Here is a 22,493-nt window from a genome sequence, read left to right on the forward strand (position 1 = left end):
CCGGTGTGCGGCGCGCGAGCACGCGCGCGAATGGAGTTGTAAACCAAGCGCGTGCACTTTTCAGCACCAAAACCTCGTGGATAGCAGCCAGAGGAAGCAGAGAGGGCTCGGCTGGTTTACCGGGAGAAACCCCCCCCCCGTATCTACCTGCTGCTAGTTCAGGAACTTCACTGCTAGTTTTGAGTCGCCCGGTGGACGAGACCCAGCGGCTCGACTCCAGCTTTGTGCGCCCCGGCGGGCCAGTCGTGCCGAGACCTGCAGCTTCAGTTCCTGCGCCTGGAAACTGCGTTTATTTTCGTTCCGCCTGTGCCAAAATTTGCGCGGGCTCGGTTCACCTAACGGCGCCCCCGGCACAGCTAGATGGCCACAGATGACGGGAGACAGAGGTGATAACGAAGATTGTTCATCCTAGCCGGTTCGGTCGTGGTCCTGTTTTAGCCACATCCCAGCCTCCCCGCACCGCTATCCGCCGAGGTCTCCATTGTGTGAGCATCTCCGCTATTCGGCTGCCGCCTGACCTCCGGATCCCCGCGCCACAGCCGCCGCCGCCGCCGCCGCACACCTGCCGCCCCCCTCCCCGCAGCTACAACTGTGTTTTCAGCCGGATTTTTAAAAGATCTCTTCGATCCAAAATGTGTTCCCGTGTTTGGTTCGTGACCGACCGACGTATCAGCCAGGAGTACCCCCAAGTTCAGATCCTCCGGGCGCTGAAGGAGCGATGCGCCGACGAGGATGTTGAATTCCGCTCCCTTCTCATGGATCAAATCGTGCTGACCATCAGCGAGGGCCAATTAGGCAAGTATCAACCCACGATCGATATGTGATATCGCCAGATTAAGTGTTTTGAATCAACCGTGCTCTGTGCGATCCCCCAGTGGCCTTAGCATGCGGTTATTGTTTGGGGACTGCACTGCCGTAAAGCAAAGAGAGGGCTAGCCCCGTCTCCCAGCTAGCAAGGAAGCCAAGTGTGAGCACGGCCGTGACCGCCTAACCCACTTTCCAAGTAGACTCCCTCCAGACTGAGAGGAGCGATGATGCTCGGTTTAATTTCGCTGAATGCGGTGCAGTGACTGACATGAGCCGAGCAGTGGATGGTGCGTTTTACCAGAGTAATGAATATGAAAGATGCAGGGGAAGTCCAGGGCTTTTCTTAGTAAATTCAAATGGAGATGATGTATTTTTTACTGCAAACCGCATCTCGGTCATCGCATCATCTGTGGTGCTATAAAGCATTTATTATTTGAGTTATTGGACCACGTGGTGTATTTGCTCTTCTCATTGTGATATGACAACATTGCACAGTTTGGACCCAGAGAGGCCTTGATACAGTGGTGGCACTGCTGCAGAGGAACACACACACACACACAGAGCAGACACACACCGAATTTGCCAGGGTGGTGTGAAATGGGAGCAGTGTCACCAGATGAGAGGAGTGTTAGTCAATTAACACATAAACAGTGTAGGCTGGCACTGGAAGAGGCTGAATGGGCCTAATAGGATAGGGGCGAGACAAGGGAGTAGGCTGCTGTACAGCTAATTCATGGCAAGGCTTTATACCCAGCTTTACTGTCACATACCATCAAGAATGAAGTGAGCAAAAGAAAATACATGCATCTCACACACTGCAGTTCAGCCAATATACTAGATTTGTGGAATTTATATTGAATATTTATTAAAACTGAACAGGCTAAATTGTGAATAACACAAAATGATGCATACAGTACATTTAGGAGGAACACATCATCAATCGCTAACACTGATAGGTAGACATACACTTGTTTAGACCTGTAGGTTAACAAGGTACACTCACAGAATTTATATAAGGCTGTTAGTCTGACCTGTAATCCATGTTGTCCTCAAGTGTGCAAACAGTAAACGTCCCCTGAGCCTTGGTTTGAAACCACAGATTAACAGCTAGTGGACAGATGGGACACACTGAAGGTTCGCTGCACTTCACTGCACAACACGTAGCACGATGTGTATTTTTACCTAAATATGAATGAGAATGAAACAACACTTAAATCAGTTTCCATTGCAACTTTCAAACAGGAATTGACAGCTTGAGTGCACGGCTTGAATAAAGTATTAATGTAGCATGCCTTATCTTCAGGCTATGACTCTTGACATGGATTAGCAAAAACCTACAGTACTAGAGGCAATGAATGGCTTCAAGTAGTACTGCATTTTAAGATAAACATCAGGAAATGCAGCTACTTAAACAGTGAGTTGCCATTGTAGCCACATTGGGATTTTACCCATAATGGCCCTGTGGCCACTGACCACCTCTGCAAGTGGTTATTAATGTCTGTCATCTTGGGTACATTAACAGATAAACTATATATATGTATAAATGTGTGTGTATATATTTATATACATATATAGTTTATCTGTTAAACTATATTAATCATCATCGTAGAAAATAGAACAGGAAGCATGTTATCACAAAATGAATATATGCCAGTGTCAAAGGAAACATGACAAAAACAACGAGCCAAAATATAGAAATAAAACAAACACTGTTTGTTTTTCGGTAGGTCAGAATGAAGTCACAATCCTAAAATTGGTCACACATTTACAGCTTGCTTTTTTCAAAGGTTTCACATTCTCCTAATGGGTTAATGGGTTCAGTGTGTCCCCGGTATGAGAGATGAATATGCGCATGCGCACACACACTATTCAACTGGCTAGAGGCATTTCACATCCCATGACTTGTGCTGTGAAATTTTTAAATGGTGACTGGATATTAATTGATATCACAGTCGTTTGTGATCCTTGTGCGTGACAGAGGACATAGTTTTATACAAAAGATAAGTGCAACACTTCTGTGTCAAGGAATTGGAAAATTGATTGATTGTCATTTCACAGGTGGTAAGAGATGTTGTTTTCCAAAACGATTGAACTGCACATGTCAGTAGTTCCAGGACAACAGCCAGGTCACCAAATCGCCTGCAGCATCTGATTTGCAGGTTCACACACACAGCCAGGAAAACATATTTGCATGTACTGGTACAGCCACAGTACTCAGCTTTTCCTTTAAATAAAAAAGAAAGCACAGAAAGCATATATATCTATATAATTACTTAAAAGGAGGATTTCACTTATCTTATTTTATACTGTACCTAGTGTACAGTGTGTGGATAGTCCTAGTAAGTCTTAAGTACTTGCTCTATGCAAGGCAACATACTGTATTGTCACACAGACATTTATAAGACTTTAAATATTACTAGTTGTGTCAACGAGGCAGCAGTCTATTATTTCATGTGGCAGCAGTGTTGACTGAAAAATCACTTTTATTGTTACTATTACATCTAGTTGTAGAACAACAAAACTTGAATAGCACAGAGTGTACTTTTTTCTGTTCTTTTAGATACGGCCACGCCGCAAAGAGGCATAGTCACTGTAATTTGCATAGTTGCAGTAGCCAAAGAGAACACGCTCTGTGATTATTGGATCAGATGATTATCTTAACCTTCTATCCCAATGCAATCCCGTACTGAATTAGGTTGTGTCACTCTATGTGTCACTCCCAACCTGTGGTGGGAAGTTGACCACAAAGCCACAAATATTGCTGGAACATGCATTTAATCGTGCAAGCACAGCAAAAAAAAAAAAAAAAAGTGATTACATAATATTGTAGAAATCTGTGCATTTATTAGATGATTAATTAAAATAGTGGTGTTATTAGGTTGGTCAGTAACAATCACATCACCTTGGACATTCTCTCCCTTGAACTTTTATATTTTTTGTTATAGTTTTGTTTTAGTTAGATAAAGATATAGCATGTAATGTTTTTTATATTTTTACTAGAAATATGCTCAAATAATGTACAGAGGTGGTGTTGAGGCCCTTTGTGACACAGAGTCACTGAAAAGCCTGGTTGGAGTGAAGAGAAATTCACTTCTAAAAGGTTTTGAGCATGGTGCTTCCTTCTAAACAATCAGAGAATTTCAATTATTTCTACATGATTAGAAACAATTGATGAACTAAATGTAAATGTAAAGCTGTTTAGCTTATTCATTTTTAAAATTTACCTCAAGTCCTGGGCAGAGCGTGTTGTAGCGTAGCAGACTACAGCGGGAGCAGGGAGAAGGGAGGGTTGGGCAGAGCAGAGTGGATTGATTTCAAGTCTCATGCTAGTGCTAGCTTAAGTTACATATTGTAGCTTTAAGTAAATTACTTTTCATTAGGAGAGATAAATAGATAGATACCTCGAGTGCCACATGCTGCTTCTCAAGGGAATTGAGGCTGGTGTGTACAGCATTATGTGAAAAATATAAAAATGGCTATTAAATAAGACCTGGAAAGAGAGGCTCCGGCTGTGCACACAAGTACTTAGATCTGAATATTCTTGTCAGCCTCAGTTCAGGTACTGTCAGTGCCAAATAGCTTGCAGTGTACATGCTAGCTCACAGGTATATGCAGGTTTACATCAGTTTAGTCTCTGTGCTCAGTCACAAAGTTCTGGCCTTGAGGGTATGCAAATAGACCACAGATGGGCGTTGTTAGCCCCAATCTAAGCAGAAATAAATCATGATGCTGCATTATGCTAATTTAGACAGGACAGCTAGACACAGAATGAGACTAAGGCTGGCAGGACCCATCCACCAAACATTGTCACTGCATTTGTCTCCGCTGCCTGCTTTGTGACGTAGCGGTGGTATGCACAGAATGCTTGTTATGCTTGTTAGCTTTGTCAGGCAGATTGAAAATGGGCCACATACACAGTTCACTGAACCATGAAAACATTATCATCAATTGAAACTATAAACAGAACACAGCCACACCAAATTTAGACAGTTGCCTTTGTTATACACCAGAATGACCAGGAGGGTTTCTGAATGTTTTTCCAAAGGTCAGATGATGGACAGTGTAGTGCATACGGACACTTGCACAGATGAATGGGACTGATTCATCTGGCTGCCTCACTGCCCTCTGTTTGGTTCCCCTGGAGATGTGACGAGCACCATGAACAGTGAATACTGTCTGTCAACAACCATGAGACCACATCCCCTGACATTTCCCACTGTAACACCGCTCACAGTGCTCTCAGTGGCTGCACAATCAGAGCAGTGTGAGAGCGCTGAATAGGCCCGAAGAGACAGTGAATCCTCCTGCTTCTATACAGAGACGACGAGGAGGTGGAGAAAAGGGAGGGGTGGAAAGCTTTTCGTGGCTTCATACTCCTTTTTCATGCATCTCTTTTCCCTAACCTCCCTCTCACCTCATCCTCATGTTAAGGCAAAAATAAATCTCTGACCTTCACCGACTGATGCCTTTCACTTGTTCCCCTTTCTGTCCGTGCATCACTTGGGCCTAAAAACAAACGACAGTGTGTACAGAACACACACTGTGTCTGTCTGCGCCTACTGCATCCACTACAACATCAATAGCTGTCTCTGTGTTATATATACAGCAACTATCTTATCGAGACCTGTAAAGATCCATGTCTGCACAGAAAGTGTGGAGTGAGCAGACCATTAGGAGAACGACAGCATCAGCGTTGTTGTCATTCTTGCAAACCTGTGCATTCAGACGTGGTGGAGGTAAAGTGTTATGCCAGTGTCAAATCTGTTCCGCTCTTTCCTGTCCATCAGTATATGTGCTTACCCACACATGCAGTACACACGCGTTTGTCATCACCCAGTCTGTTCATCCTAATGCGCTGTTGGGTTGCATCACATGCTCAAAAATCTCAGCCTATCTCTGTTTCCTCTCGTCTAGGGTGACAAAGTAACACGAGTCACAACTAAAACGGCTAGTGAATTTGCCATCTGTGTTTGGCAAAAAACAAGCCAGTACTGTGTTGAAAGTCTTATTCTGTTTCTGGGTATGGCTGGTGAATAGTAAAATGTGTGTCTGGTTTTCTGCTTCGTAACGTGTTGTCAGCCTTATTCTCGCCATTATACTAAACAGTCTTCGTCAGGCCTCTCCTGTTTTCTTTTACTTAGTTTACATACTAATTCCAATTTACCTTAAAAAATATTGAAATTTCAGTCTACATAACAACATTATGCATTATTTTACACACTATACAGTATAGTGTTTTTGACTATGCCTTTGTCTCTGATATGTGCTTGTTCATGTGTAAATAAATTCATGTTTTGCAACCTTGAGATTTTGGGCCATCTACCCCAACTCCACATGAGGCATACTACTATACAGTGTTAGCACATCAGCAGAGATATGTATTCCTCAGTCCCTGAGGAAGATCGTACTGGCCCAAAAGACAGAGGAGATAGAAGCACCACATGGGAGTACTGTATGAGGATATGTGCAGCATGTAAATAATGATATTAGCAGGCAAGGCAGGTTCCAAATTCATGGCTGAACACCAGAGGCTGTAGAGCTGGCTGCCTCTGCTTTGTGCTGTGACTCAGCCAACTCTCAGTCAGAGCTGTGTGGTGGCGACTGAAGCAGTGTCCTCAGACGGTCTCCATTAAGGGGAGTAAGCTGTTTCACCACTAGGTGAACAGATTCCAAAAATCACTGACCGTTTTCATTTCGAGCTACTGTAAATATTACTTTTTGGATGTAAGGACTGCAGACAGTGGTTTGTTACTGTCTCAATGCTGGCTGATTAGTCTGGTTGCATGAATGTCTGAAACACATAGGATATGAGAGGGTGTTGTGTGCCCTAGAGAACTTAATATGCATTACTACTATTACTGTGTAGCTGCGTTTTTTTTTTTTTTTTATTTGTAGCCACAGACTGATAAACAATGAATTTCTAACAAAAACCCCTCCTTCTTCTCTCCATCCTACCATCTCCCTCTCCAGGTTTGCGTGTGGAGCAGGAATTAGTGACATCTTACCCACAGGTGGTGGTGGTGCGGGTGCCCACACCCTGGGTGCAGTCAGATAGTGACATCACTGTGCTGCGCCACCTGGAAAAGATGGGCTGTCGTCTGATCAACCGTTCCCAGGCCATACTCAACTGTGTCAACAAGTTCTGGACCTTCCAGGAGCTGGCGGGCCACGGGGTGCCTCTTCCTGACACCTTCTCCTACGGTAAATTGAAGTATTTCTTTTTGTGGTGGTAGCTGTTGTTGTGACAGCACTGTAGGTTCTGTAGTTAGCTTGAGTATAATCAGAAAGTGAATGTGATGCAATCATTTTAGTAATACATCTCCATCCCAGTGTGGGGAAAACAAGTACAGGCCTTGTGCTGGACGATACTTGCTTGTTTACCTAAAGTCACTCAGTAAAATCCTTCTTGCTCATGTTTACTACAAACACAATAGACCACTCTCAATCTTTATTGTAATATTTTGGACAGTTTTTCATATTAGTTGCATCACAGGCTTTAGCCCACGTGTCTGCACAGAATAATAAGCAATCACTACTCCACCAAGTACTCTAAGTAAACAAACAGCTAAATATATCCCTGGTCAAACCATAGCTGCACACCAAACGATTAATAGTTTTGGGCTTTAATAGTTAGCTTTTTAGCTGCTATTCTGGCATCGTATTTGGGAGTGCAGCCTTCACAACAAAAGCCAAATTGGGGCTTTTATTTTCTACAGATTGTTGGTTTTATAAAGAAGAACAAAGCCTGACAGCCAACACCACACATTTCTGTGTTCCAAAAATCCATAGTCCTGTAGTGTTTGTGAGAACACCACAGTAAGAGAAGGATACAGACGGACAGAAAGAAAGAAGGGGGAGGTGTTGGCCTACATTCCATTTGTCTCTCTGCACAGTAGGCCAAGCAATGAGTGCAGAGCGGCCGGAGAGCTTATGTAACACCCCACCCCATGGCTCCTCATGATTTGTCAAAATAAAACATGCTATTGCCTTCTTACTGCAGTCCACCTCAGCAGCTTATGACGCGGTGGTGTCCGCTTTATTCCTCCTCTGTTCTCTCTGTTCTTTCCTCCCTCAATGAAAACACATGTGAAGCAGTGCATCTGGAAAAAGCCATGTGACAGAGTAGTTCACATCTGTTCCCTTGAATAAATGCCAGATAAGACTAGATGGACAGGATCCAAAACAGAGGGTGGGGGTTGGGGATTGTCGGTGAAGAAAACCGGGAAGATATGAGCATTATCCTGGGGATTTTTCACCATTTCCTGCTTTGTGGACACCTTGTAGTGTTGATGCTCAGTGAATAAATAAAATAAAACCAGGCAGGCAAACAGAAATGGAGAAACAGAGGTGGGGGGAGATGGAAAGAACAAGAGAAAGCTAAAATTTCAACATTTTCTACATGTGTTTGAATCACTTTCTTAGCAGAGAAAGCAGAAAAAACTGGAGCACATCTGTTGCTACAAGCTGCTGTCATGAATCAGTGTCAGATACGGTCAGCTGGTCCACATTAATGTCCTTTAGTGAGAGCTCTGTTCCAGTCTCAGGAATCAAGCTACAAAATAAGTATAATCTCAGGGTCTCCCACTGCCTTGCTGTTTTGACTCTCCTCTGTTGCCATAGTGACTAGCTGCATTATTTCCATCTTCCTACTTTGGATGATTGGCTGTAATGTGTGAATCATGCCATTATAATTAGGAAAGTTTAACACATTTCATACCTCTGTGTGGCTGCATGTTTGTGTGTGTGTGTGTGTGTGTATATATTGTGTATTGTGTGCATGCATGGGATTTCCCAGGTGGACACGACAACTTCCGTAAAATGATTGACGAGGCAGAGCCACTGGGCTACCCCGTGGTGGTGAAGAATGCACGTGGCCACAGAGGTAAGTTCATTGCATCCTGTCACCTCCTGTGTTCACTAGACAACACTTACAATAATCTGTATCCTACAGGCACCTCTGTCCACCCTAACATGAAATTCTTTAACAGAGTGTTAAATGATTAGGACTGTGGTGCTGCAACAGACACAAAACATGAGCTTGATATGTTGTCGTATGGCTGCAAAGATCAGCTTTTTAGTTTGCTAGTTTACTGACCCTAGCTTCCTCATTTTGCCTGAATTCACAGGAAGCATTTGTAGGAAGTCTGAGCTTTGATATTCAGAGTGTTTACATTCACTGAAATAACCCAGTTACAGTTCTCGAGTATAATGGTTTAACTTTCATGTGAATGAAAAACCTTAATGGAAATGTAGCAGGGGATTAGGGAAATGTGATTTCTGCACGTGGACGACTTCTAGGTACGCCATGTATATGCGTAATCAGCTTTTTACAAGAGCACATGTGCATGACAAAAGACTGCAGATAGTAAACAAAGAGGAGTGGCTAAAGTAAAGAGGAGATTATCACATGGAGAGTTGCCTCCTTTAAATCAATTCAGTCCAAAGTCAGACTAAAACTAAAACTAATACAAAATTATCTGTAAAATAATATTTTTTAAAATTCAGACACTTCTCGCAATAAAAGGGGGATTCACTTGGCTGTCTTTGTCTTGGTCAGGCTACACTGCTATCCCTGCCTGCAAACTAAATTCAAGGTAGAGAATGTAGATTTACAGTAACCAGGTTACTTCAGTGTGTGTAAAAACAGTGACTTCACAGAGATCAGTCCTGGTGTTTGTGACCCTTCCCCATTCACACTTATTGACACTTGACTGGACCTGCTATTGTGTGAGGAATAACAATGGACTTTGGCTAGACTAAGCTGCCATCAAAGTGCATTGTCAGGGAAAGCAACCGTTGGTCACCCACTAACATGATGGCATTCTGCATCTGAAGAGGTGCTTTCTTTGTCTTTGTGGTTGTCCATTAGCACTCGCTGAGGCCCTTAGTCAGCCCAAATTAAAATTTCCTGTGCACCCTCTGGCTGGTTGTTGTGATGTGGAATATTCAAATTCACAATAATAGCTGCACATTCTCCAAACATTGTTTTCAGAGTCACAGGACCATGATGTCTCCATGCTTGTCTGACTGCCACTGTCTATCTTTGCATCTTAGTGATGCTAACAAGGGATTGCCTTATCATCTTGTTAAATTGTCACTGACACATGATGTGCACGCGCAAACACACACATACACAGCAATCACATGAATTTTCCTGGTGCTGGGTCAGAGGGCTTGACAGCCAAGAGACAGAACCAAGCAGTGCTAATTAAACCAGGCGTCTTCTATCCTCTGTGAGAAAAAAATGATGTGGCTGCTAAGAGGAGGGCACTGTCCATTTTGCAAAACAAGAACAGACATGAGACTTTGTCAGCTGATGCAGCTGCTTGTCAGCACAACTTTGGGGAAGTATTAAAACATTGGTTGGTATGACGCAATGTCAAACCCTGAAAGTATTTTATTTTTCTGTTAATATCAACAGTTCCTGATTCGTTATGAAAATCAGCTCATATTTCTATCTAGTCTTCATCTCATAACTCCTTCCTTCTCCTAGGAAAGGCTGTGTTCCTAGCACGGGACAAACACCACCTGACAGACCTGTGCCACTTGATTCGCCACGATACCCCCTACCTGTTCCAGGAGTATGTGAAGGAGTCGCATGGCCGTGACGTGCGAGTGGTCCTGGTGGGCGGCCGTGTCATTGGCTCTATGCTACGCTGCTCCACTGATGGTCGCATGCAGAGCAACTGCTCCCTGGGTAGGCAGACACCTGAAAGCCAGTGATGACACAATGAATTACTCTATCACTGAGAGTAGTGAAAAGTACTTTTACTCAAGTACTGTGTCTAAGTACAGTTCTTCAAAAGCAGTTATTGTGGATTTTTACTCCACTACGTTTTACACCTTTAGTTACTAGTTACTGTGCAGAATAGGATTAATAATACAAAATAGTGTGTAATAATATAATGTAATTAGCCCCCAATATTAAATTAAAATCTGAAATTCACAAGCTAACCAGCAGTATGTTAAGTCATTTGAATCTAACTATTACACCTAAAAAATAACATAATCAAAACAGCATATACAGGTCAGCTTAGCTCTAACTTCATCTTTATAAGTGACGTATTTAATAATGCATTGGTATTTATAATCTAGTAATGTAGATTAATATACATGTGTATTTTTAATAATCGTACGCCAAATATATATTGTTATATATGTTGTTCTAAAATGAGCCCCACTGTTCTTGGAAAGCTGAAGCAGTTCTTGTAACTCCTAATATTTGGTTTCCATTCTCCATCCATTTGACTTTAGTGATCTTTTGACTTGTAAAAGAAATTCATGGACATTTATTAATTATCAACCAATTATTACCTTTAAAAATAACACAAACCATGTGTTGTTATGTAGAGCTCCTGCTCTATGTGTGCCACATTTAAAGCCTCTCTGAATTGCTCTAACCATGCTTGTCCACAAGGACAACATTTAATGCTCATAGCCGCTTTCTAAATATCTGATCAAGTACACTCCTTCTGCTGCCATAAACCAGTTTAGTAAACAGCTCCAAATCAACACGCTTGTCCTGAATCTACCTCTAGAGACCGCAAGTGACACAGCTTTATAGCTGATGAGACTGATTTTCAGTGTCAGTGCATGAGCAGTTCTGCTCTAGTTGAGGCTGTAATGCACTGTGACATATTTAGGACATCAGTCATCAGATTATTCTGCTTTTATGTAACAGATCATGTTGACACTTTTGCTGACTCCTGGTATTTCTGTTGCATTGTATTTAGTTCTGTGATATTAAGAATAGCAAACTTGTGTATTTGGAATGATTGCTCTTGATTCATTTAAGATTAATTATTTTTTGGCAATCTTGATGAAAATCAAGTAACTGTCTTGATGTGTCTCTGCTTTATTAGGTGGTGTAGGTATGATGTGCCCACTGAACGAGCAGGGCAAGCAGCTGGCTGTGGAGGTGTCGAACATCCTCGGGATGGATGTGTGTGGCGTTGACCTCCTGCAGCTCAATGATGGCTCCTTTGTGGTCTGTGAGGCCAATGCCAATGTTGGCTTCATCGCCTTCGACCAGGCCTGTGGTATGGATGTGGCAGGGATTGTTGCCGACTACGCCCTGTCGATGCTCCCCAGTCGCCTCACCCGTAAGATGTCCTTGCTGTCTGTTGTGTCGAGCACCAGCGAGACTAGCAGCGAGCCTGAGGTGTGTCCTGTGCCTGCTGGCAGTGGATCACTTCCCGAGGCTGTCTGTAACATGAGCGTGGGTTCTACTTCCAGCGAGAGTGATCCAGAGTTGGCCGAGCCCTCCCAGTCGTCACCCCGCCAGTCCACAGCCCCCACACTGCCCGATCTCTCTGACCTCCCTGATCCGGCCTACAACTTCAACACTCTCCTCGCCAATGAGATCAAGTTATTGACTGAGTGAGATTCCAACAGCTTCATGCACACGCAAACATCACAAATACATATTAAAACACCACACACACACACACACACACTTGTATGCATGGCAACAGACATTCCTTTTAAAAACACATATCAGTCCAAAATCGTAGGTTGTTAAATGCAAAACAAGAACAGAGAAAAACAGAACAGATGTACATAAACAAAAAGCATAACATGAGCCTTGTCTTACTAACTCCCTTAACAAAACTAAGATCTGAGGCTGCTCCCCTGACTCTCCTCTCTGTGCACTTCTACACCCAAACAACAAATCTCCACTATCCTAACTTAGCTTGCAGTGCAGCATGGTGGCGAGAGTGGGATATATTAAATGAAGCAACTGCCACATTTGTTCTATTTTGCAAAAATTTGAGAGTGAAGATGACAGTGTTTTTGAGTGGGCGTGGGAAAAGCCATAAGCCTGCAATGTTTTTATCTGTACAATATGATAGCATTATTTAAAGCTGAATCTATGTTAACATTAGGTTATGTTAAGATAGGTTTTGTGGATTGGAGGGAAAATGAAGTTGGTTAGCTCCTTGGGAGAGGTATTATTTGTCAAGCTACGCACATTGTACTGTCAGTTCCAATGTAGCAATGTCGTGCTCCTGCTGAGGACACGGAACAGGATGGGGACATCCTGCAACATCTACAAATGGAGGAATTTAATGTCAAACTTGTTTGCTGTTGAAAATTGTTAATATACCAGTGAGAAATGAATTCACTCCTCACTACGTGACATTTTTCATATGTTGTAAATCCAACTACAACATAATGTACACGCAATCTTTCTGTTTTATTTTACTTTTTAAACTAGGCTAACACAAATAACTATTGAGAGCCAAAGTCACAACGCTATGTTCGGGTTAGCCTCGACCCCGACTATTATCCTCAATAAATCCAGTCTCTCTTTGATATTTGTGTAAAAAGAAGCATGAGTCTTGAGATTTCTTTTTCATATTCTCCTCAACTCGTGCAAGGACTAGTCAAGCTGTGGTGTTTAACTTGTGAATGTCTAAGGCTTTTGGGAAATGGTGTTCATTAAAGGCCACTGAAACAAACATATTGAATTAACAACAATATTAGTTTTAAATCACTTGCATTAAAACTGGAGCTGCTACACTGACAGTAAATAACGTGCAGATGTCGTGATGTCAAAATTATTTATGTTTCATGCTTAAAAGAATATTGTCAACCCATTACATACCCATAGCACCAGAAAATCATCTTGGGTGAATTCTCTGTTCATTGTGAATGAAGCAGGTAAATCTAACCTGTGCAAGCTAGTAGACATAATTAATGAATTGAGTGCTGTTTGATTTAAAGTTCGTCAATAGCTTGTTTGATTGGCCTTACAAGCATCAGCTGTCTGCTGCATTTATTAAATTCATTCAGTGTCTAGCACTTTAGGAGAAACAGATTTTTCCACACTCCGATGACATATTTAGGACGCACGAGAGAGAGAGTGTGAAAACTGCATCTACACCTACAAGCAGAATATACCTCAAGACAATGATTTCTCACTGCCATAGAATAACAGAGATATTCATACACACAGTACCAGCCAGGATCTTTGTGGTTTTCAAACGACCCCAGTGGTTCCCTCTCTCTACGTAAAGGAAGGTGGTAGTTGTGTTCTAGTTTCTTTTCTTTTTTTTTCTTGTTAGTGGTTTTGTTAATATGTAGGTAATGAATAGCTGCAGCACATATGAGTATTGATGAAACTGGAATGACTGACATCACTGCCAGTGTTGACATTTTCATAAGCTGGAAAAACGTCTTTGTACAGACCTGCAATTTTAAAAGGCTGAAATTGAAATTTGGTGCTAATATTTCTGGATCTGATTAGATATGATTTGTACATTTTACTTTTATTGTTTTTACCTTGTCTTTTTTTTTTTTTCTTATAAATGCTGAAGTTTCCTAACCCACAAAATATGTTGTCATGATGTACAAATAAAACATGGAAACTATATTTTTGCAGTTTCTTTGAATAGAATGCTACTTTTTCTTTTTAAAAAGAAAAGGGAAAAAACAAAGGGATTTCGGTGGACAATAGCTTATTGTTGATATTTGCTTGAATTACCTCCTGTCGACATAGATGTATGGCCATTCATTAATAAAAATTTACAGCTCGGATCAAAAGCACAAATGTAAATCCATAAGCATTTAGTGACGTCCATATTTTTAGGCTTGTAACCATTTCTGTTGAACACAACTCAGGGAAGCAGCCTTGATCTCACCCCTGACCCCAAAAAGGCAAGACACACATCCATCCATACTAGATACATGAAAAACAACACATACAGGCAGACACACAAACAACAATGAAAAAAAGGTTGCAAACTACAGTATAAAACAATGTGGTGTATACCATGGTTGACATGCACTTTTTTTCCTTGCTTGTTTTCTTCCTAATTTATGGTTTGTTTGTTTTTTTTTTTTAGTTTGTGTGCACTAATATTGTCTCAATAAAGTGAAACCGCTGTGAAGCTTGATTTTTATTTTCCGTTTTTGTGGGCAGTAGTTACTGTCTGGAATCTTACATGGGCCTGCTCAAGGGTGCCAAATCTAAACCCACCAGACAACAGGAAAAGCAGCTTTTATTTTAAGTCTGCTGTCAAGTGATCACAGTGGCTCCACTGACAGAATGTCGTCGTCTGGTATCTATATAATCAATGTATCTGACAAACAAACTGTGAAATCCACTGGTGTCCTCTCTCCTGACATTGCAAAGGCCACAGAGCTTCATGTTCAAGTCACATCCCCGTGTAAAAGCTTATATGGGTGAACAATCTCCGGTTTTGTCCCATTTCTTTGAAGTATTTGTAGATCATTCCTCATAGTGTGAATCACGAATTGCATATCCTTTCAAAACATCGAAATAGCCATCCATAGAAAAAACTGAAGAGGTATATCTAAAAACCCCTGTTTTTTTTTGTTTTTTGTTTGTTTTTTTATTTACCTATAGTTTATATATCATCCATGTGCACACAGGGCACAGATAGCTTTTGGAGGATCATTTAGCTATGTGCTAAACAGCCTTTAGATTTTCTAGATTCCTTTTGTTTGAGGTTTGTAGCTGAGTCGAGGTTCCTGTTCTGGGTAGATTTGTGTCTGCTTGGGCTTCACAGATTAGCAGCCATGATACAGTAAATACAAGACGTGTTAGCTACTGAAAGAAGCTGAGGTGTCACATGCTAGTGACACGGGAAAGGAGAAAAACTGTGTGGAAATCATGAAATATTCAAAAGTGTATTGGCCTGTGTGGCACTTGTCCAATCGGGAACGAACACGTAGGGACCTCTGGACTAGGCACTGTGTACAACAACAACAACAGAGCACAATGTTACTAGTCAATTCCAAACTGCTGCTAATGTATATTTAGGTCAAAAATTAAAAAGGGAATATGAGGAAATCTGTGTTTCCATGTTTTGCTGCCTATCAACACATGAAAATGAATCCAAATGCCAAAAACAAACCCTTTTTTGCATAATCCAGTACTAATAACACTAGTAAGATTATTTTAGGAGTGATTTTTTTGGTTTTGTTTTAATATAAAGAATAAATTCTGAATTGTATATAATTTTAATTGTAGGGTTTCACAGCAATCATTTTATGTTGTGCTTTAAGACAAACCTGTGGTTTACTTGATGGTTTACAAGAGGTAAATGCAATGTTTATGCAGTGAAAGGATGCAGCTTTCTGTTGATGATATTCGATCTTTAATCTTTATCTGTGAATGTTGAATTGCTGAAGAGCTTCTTGACTGCTAGGTACGAGATCAGCAAAAATGTGTGAAAAAAGTTTTACCCTTCACCATTATTCTGTTCTTAATCATTCAGACAGTGTTAAAAATTGATCCCCAAATCATGCCATTCACAAAATGATGTGCAAAATGATGTAAATATATATCCCTCTTTTTTTTAGATGAAAATAAAGATGAGTCATTATTCAAAACTAATGAAACCGTGTCTTCTCCTCCTTCTACTGCTTCTATTTAACCAAGTACAGATGGCCTTTTCTGTTCCACAATTTTTTTTTACCACCCCTTAAAATACTAATTCACAACATCTGGAAAAACCGTTACGCATAAACATTTTATTAGTAACCAGTTCAGCTGTTTCTGCATTTATGAGGGTGAATCATAATGGGGCTAAACAGATGTCCTGATGGAGCAAATCTCCAAGCAGAGAGATGAGCAGGGTAGGTAGGATGACTAATCAGAACCAGGATGTGGGTCTGTCCGCAGACCAGGCACCAGCTGCAGCAGGCACTGGATGGGTTCTGTCAGGTCATGGTTTGGTATCAGCTGGCTGGCCTGCAGGGCCGTGCTGCCAAATCCCAGTGCCTGGCACACAAACACAAACGGAAACAAACAAAGCAGCTGCAGCTGTTATTCTCCAGGGACAGTCAAGCTGACTTATCACTGGAAATTGGACAGAATAAGTTTACCTCTCTGACAAGTAGTTGTGCTAGGCTGTTATGATGTCCTTTAAAGTTCATAATTAGCAGATAAAAGCATTCTTTTGATAATGCTGACAAAACCATTCATGCTGAGATGGAAATGTGTCAACTTCAATCTGGAATTCACTGAGGTTTGCAGTGACTTCCATGAAATTCCTAGAGCTTCCCAGGCTTTGTAAACAGCTGGGAATATGCCTTGTATATGTATAAGTTATTCCTGAAACGACAATTTCCTAAAAGTAACAACTGACATGGCATAAAAAAAACGTATGTTCTTGAAGTGATGTGCTTCAAATTGCAGAGCTAGCACTGTAACCCACAATGGAACCATGATGTGGACAAAAACAGTGGCAGAACTAAAACCAGAATTACCATCATGCATCATTGCATAAAAAGACTAAAAGTGGTCATTACAATGACACGCCTAGTTTTCTTTTTGGCTATGTATATCAATAAATATACGAGGAAAAAAGACAGTAGACAGTAGCTTGTGTAGCAGTGTGTCAACAAAAGGCCATCTCTGAGAACACTTACATGCTATAACTGACCTGCCTGTGGCTATCAAAAACTGATTTTGAGCTTCGCTGTGAAGATCACAGGTACCATCAATCAGGTAATAACCTTCAGGTGAGTTAACAGGCATCAGTCTGGCATTGTAAGCCCTGGTTCTTCTTTACAGCACCTAAGGCATGAGGCTACTTAATCTTAGACATACGTGTTCCTCTTTCCGCTTACATCAACTCCCATTTAATCTCCTCATCTTTGCAGGTCAATCAATTAGAGTCAATCCTATCTTGAGACGGCACTTCAAAACATTGGGGAAATGGGTAACTGTGTCACTGTGTCAAACTGAACCTTTAATGCCTGGTGTCTTATCTGGTCACTCACCTTTACGGAATCTCCTGCCAGAAACCACAGCATGGCCAGGCAGTGGGCCACCAGCGCAATCTGAGTTGAATCTTTTCTGGAGCCATTCTGCTCAAACTCTAACATGGTTCTTAACATCTCGTCCACTTCAACCCGCTGGGCTTTGTCTGATTCAAAGTCATGGATACAGACAAACATTCAAATGTCTGTTAGCTTTTACAACACGCTGCAGGATAACTACACTACATACTTAACATTAACAAATAGTGCCTGAGCATATAATTAGCACATTATTCAACAGATTGCATGAGTAAGGTTTATAGAGGTCAGCACCATTTTGGTCTGTCTGTATCTTTGGTATAGTTTGTGTAAGCATCCTTCCATTCTATCCCCACCTTGCCCTAGAAACCATCGCAGAGAGCCTGGGAAATTGCATTGCAGCTAACAGGCTTAGCATTATATGTAGGGCAGCATCTGCACTAGAGGATATAGAGGCGGAAGCTGCACAGCCAGAGGTGTGTCAGCAGTGGTCTCAACACAGCCCTAAGCATGCTAGTGTAAATCTGGGGTTTAGCTTTAGGATTGCACAGCAAGACAGCTCAGCTAAATATAGCACTGTTGACCTTATTTTTTCAGTGATACGCCTCTCTAGTGGAGCTCTCTGCTGTTTACTGAATGAAGCAAATAACGGCTTGGTGATGTCACTTCTTGATTCTACACCATGTGTTAATAGAAAAGTACAACTGAAATAGACTGATGTATAGTTCTATATTATTTTATGTATGGATATATGTATGTGACATTTATTTTGCACATATTTGATCCAACAAGACAAACCATATGAGGCCTGCAACAGCATGTTAGGATTCTGGATATATTGGACGTGGGTCTTGAGGAGTTTGGTCAAATGGCGATGCCAAGTATGTGCCACCTACAATATAAGCAAAAGGAACTATAAGATAGACCACAAACCACATAAACAAAATAAATATAATGATTTTATTTTACCTGAGAGTACAAGGAACGAACAATGGGCAGCTTCCCCTGTTTGGCAAACACATCAGCCATGAGAAAGTAGCCGCCACAGGTGACCGTGCTATCCAGTCCGTACTCCTCACTGGCAAAGAATATCTAAAAGCATCAGATTAATTTGTTTATTTACAGGGAATGTTCCTATGTTGGGGTACTGATAATATACATCATGAAAGACAAACAATGCACATCACAAACTAAACCTTGTTCACAAATATTTACTGTAAAATCAATGAATCCATTCATTTTTCACCTTAAAATATATATGTTGTAACTGAAAAGTTAAAAATACATAATGTACTGAAGTCTTTTTTGGTGAGTGTACAAATTATGACACTAACATCATTTCCAAAGTTAACCAGAGCTGCTTCCAGGTTTCCAGTCGCCGTGTGGAGGCGGCCTAGGCTCCTGTGCAGCCGGTGGTGGACTGCGTGACCACATTCTGGGCTCTTCAACACTGCCCATTCTGCCTGAGACAGGAGCTCTGTCACAAGAGGTAGATTACCCAAACCTACAAATTTAAACACATGCACACGTGAATACACATATGCAGTATGTCCACAGGAAGTCATTGTATACATTGTATGTTTGCCGAGAAACCATTCTGTGCTCCTTCCGCACCCATGTTGGCCTCAGCCAGCAGCAAGTAGGGAGGGACCAGTTGGACAGTACTAGGACCATAGACATCCGTGGAACAGCGCAGACAGAACTGGGCAGCAGGGAGAGCCTCTAGGTGTTTCCTCTCTGATAGCTTGCTCTGAGCCACCAACCTGCAAATCTCTATCAGCTCCACCTAGGTACAGAACCAAACCAAAGGTACAGGTTGTCCTACATCTACATCCTAAGGAGAGCTACTCCCTTAACCACACCTCTCTTACCTGTGCAGACTGCGGACATAACTGTCTTAAAAGGAGACAGAATGTTCACACAAAAAAATTGATTACTGAGAATCTGAACAGACATTTGGCAACAAAGGTACAAACTGTGTTACGCAAGACCGATTATTCACTCTTCTAGGAATATTACACTACAAGTCATAGGAGTAAAACACTCCTATTTTCAGACAATAACCATCAGAACATTCAGTTTTAACTTATATAACACTGAATTAAACATCGATCAGTGAAGACGGAGCTGTCTCTGGAAACAATATGTAACCAGACTAGGAACCAAAAATAATTGTATTCACTAGGACAAAACCTTGATTTAAGTTTCAGTAACAATTTTTCTTATTTTAATGAACTTTGAAAAATATGCTCAGGGGTTCTTGTCTTGACCAATGAAAAATCATGTTTTTGTGAATCTAAAAATCAAACTTCTATTTAACTAAAAGGTCAGAAAGACTAAAAATTGAGTAAAATTTAATTTCTCTTCTTCCTCTCAGTCCACTAAAACAGGGAGGAAGAAGCCTATTTGTTCTTCCACTAATATATTTGAAAATTGGATGTCGGTTCTCTAGTGTGTGTTTCATAGTCTTCTTCTATGTATGGCTGTAATGCATTGAATAAGTCTCACCTTTTTTAGCTGCATTTCAATGCGGCCAGCCTGCTTGAGACTGAGGAGTGTTGGGGTACGAATGGGAATAAGCAACTGACAGATTCTCTCATGGATCCCCACCCAGTCAGCCTGCTGGTGCTCTGCATCACTGAAGAGTAAAAAAGAACAAACAAAGAGCTTAAGGTCCTTTATATATTTCCACCCGCTCCCTTAATTTCCATCTCTCCCTTCAGTCATCCTGGATTCACAGAGACCAAAAGCCATGATTTTTTCATGCATATTGAATCTCCTCTCTGGGCACAAAGTGGCTGTAGTTGGCTCAGCCGAGCTGTTGCCCAATAATCAGCTTTCTCTGCTATAATCTGAAGAGCTGATCTGCAAGTTATACTCACAGTTTAGTGCAACAGTCTTGGTGTAGAAGTCTGGATGAGATAATGAGTACTATTAACAGTGAAAATGTCTATACGGTACATATACTTTGGTTTGAATTCTTTCAGCTAACATTTATAAAACAGAGTTTCTAAATCAATTTGAAATATAATCCGAGGACACTAAATTGTATGCCATTACATAACTGCTCTGTATTTTTATTCTTCTGGCTTCTCTTATACACAGCTCAGTGGAAAGTGTCTTGGTTTTCCTTGTGTCTGTCTACTGTGAGGGATGTGCCTTCTCTCCAGTGTCTGTGTGTTTTTGGACCTAAGACAGGACACGTCACATCTACAGGGGCACTGACATAGATATATAGACATATACAGACCAGCAACAGAAACAAATCAACAGTCTAGTCAGGGTGCATGGTCACGTTCTTGTCTCCGCTGGGCTTTTAATAATACTACAGTGTGTCTAATAATAGTCACCACAAACACCAGCCTGGATATTACCTGGTCAGCAGGCAGATCATAAAACTCACAAGAACCCATTTCAAATACATAAAAATATGCTGAATTGACAAAAAACTCTTGATAACTCCGCTCCTTACTTCCATTATGTTCTATATTTGCATGAAAACAATACTTTTCTCCCATCTACTACTACATTTGACATATAAAAAAACATCTTTTTTTTTTTTTTTTTACTTAACTTAAGGTATTTGCTTGTCTCGTAGCTCCTTTTAAAGGCTGAGCAGAAAGTAAGATTACAATGTGTGGCAGCTCGGGAGGGGGGGGGTCCCACCACATGCTCCTCTCTGCTCCCCACTCTGTACCAATGAGGATTTCAGCAAGCACCATTTTCTGATCTATAACTGAGTCTGCAGATGTACAATTACGTCAAAGCTAATGTTGCATTACATAAAAAAAAAACATGATGTTGACTAAAGTAAAATTATCGTGCGGCCGAAGGCAACAATTTGCTAAGAGGAAAGCGCACAAAGAAAATCCCACTGGTGATTTCATTTCCAGCTGTTCCTCTCCCTCCTAACGACTCGAGAGTCTCGAAGGACCGACACGACGTTCGGCCACATCCACGAGGGGAGGTGGTGGTCAGCCGCTGTTTGGTAGCATCATGATGTGCGTTTTAGTCTCAATAATGAGCCTTTTATCTGTGTTACTTCGCACTTTAAACAGACCACACCATGGGCGATGGGACTATTCTATAACTTCCATGTGTGAGAATGTACCAATGAAAAGTTAATCACGTTTTAAATGCTTTTTTTCTGCTTATTGTTGGAGTGCTAACGCCGGTGCCTTTGTACTGAAGCTCCTTGCACGTCGTAGCGGTCCTTCGAGAGTAACCCCCCGGCAACACAGTCACATGACGCAGCACGTGACCGCGTGTTCCGTGGTCTGTGCGGAGTAATAAGATGGCGCACTCCGCCACCTGGCGTCGTACCCGTGGACTGGGTCTGACCACGCTCACATTCAGCAGAGTTGTGCACAAGACGCACCAACATGTGGTATTTGGAAAGTATGCTTTCATAAAACGACAGTCTGCCATCATTTATCAGCTCTAGTGTTTCCTGCTAAAGCAGCTAGCTAGGCTAGCTCTTACCAGTAATAGGTGACCTGACACTTGCCACATTGCAGACGCGCTTCTCTTTGACAAAGTTCACACAGTTTTTCTGTTCCTTTGGAGGAGGCAAGGGGGATTATCTTCACTTCGCGTTTGGCATCCATTGTTACAAGGAATCCCAGTTTAAATGCACGAAACCCACTGTCAACCCTTGATTAAAAGTAGCTGACGAAGCTAACAGCTAACGCCACTTGCTGAGGAACTTTAAGTTTGCGGTCGCTATGGCAACAACGTTAATACGGCGCAGCTAGGTGAATGACGTCATATACAGGAATAATACTATAAACATACTATAATAACAAAGGTCTGCGAAGCCATTTACAAAATTTTAATATGAAATGCAATTATTATAAAAATAGGGTACATCTAGCTGTCTACTAATTGTATTCTACATCTCAAATATACATACA

General features: G+C 41.4%; 2 protein-coding genes across 3 annotated transcripts; one reads left to right on the top strand and one right to left on the bottom strand.

Moving 5' to 3' along the window:
- Positions 1-18: 18 nt before the first annotated feature.
- rimkla (ribosomal modification protein rimK-like family member A) lies at positions 19-15,669 on the top strand. The gene is made up of 5 exons (XM_026368006.1): positions 19-795; positions 6,778-7,008; positions 8,603-8,689; positions 10,301-10,504; positions 11,670-15,669. The coding sequence occupies exons 1-5, from the start codon at positions 633-635 to the stop codon at positions 12,188-12,190; spliced, it is 1,206 nt and encodes a 401-aa protein (XP_026223791.1). The 5' UTR covers positions 19-632; the 3' UTR covers positions 12,191-15,669.
- On the bottom strand, positions 13,026-22,276 carry zmynd12 (zinc finger, MYND-type containing 12). Of its 2 annotated transcripts, XM_026368007.1 has the most exons (9): positions 22,063-22,276; positions 20,089-20,218; positions 19,452-19,472; positions 19,195-19,366; positions 18,915-19,084; positions 18,550-18,672; positions 18,379-18,472; positions 17,563-17,708; positions 13,026-16,558 (listed from the first exon to the last, which is right to left on the bottom strand). In XM_026368007.1, the coding sequence occupies exons 1-9, from the start codon at positions 22,185-22,187 to the stop codon at positions 16,427-16,429; spliced, it is 1,113 nt and encodes a 370-aa protein (XP_026223792.1). In that variant the 5' UTR covers positions 22,188-22,276; the 3' UTR covers positions 13,026-16,426. The 2 variants fall into 2 exon arrangements, with proteins under 2 accessions (XP_026223792.1, XP_026223793.1); XM_026368008.1 differs by lacking the exon at positions 19,452-19,472.
- Between the last annotated feature and the right edge of the window lie 217 nt (positions 22,277-22,493).

This window comes from Anabas testudineus, chromosome 7, assembly GCF_900324465.2.
Source record: "Anabas testudineus chromosome 7, fAnaTes1.2, whole genome shotgun sequence".
NCBI classification, from domain to species: domain Eukaryota; kingdom Metazoa; phylum Chordata; class Actinopteri; order Anabantiformes; family Anabantidae; genus Anabas; species Anabas testudineus.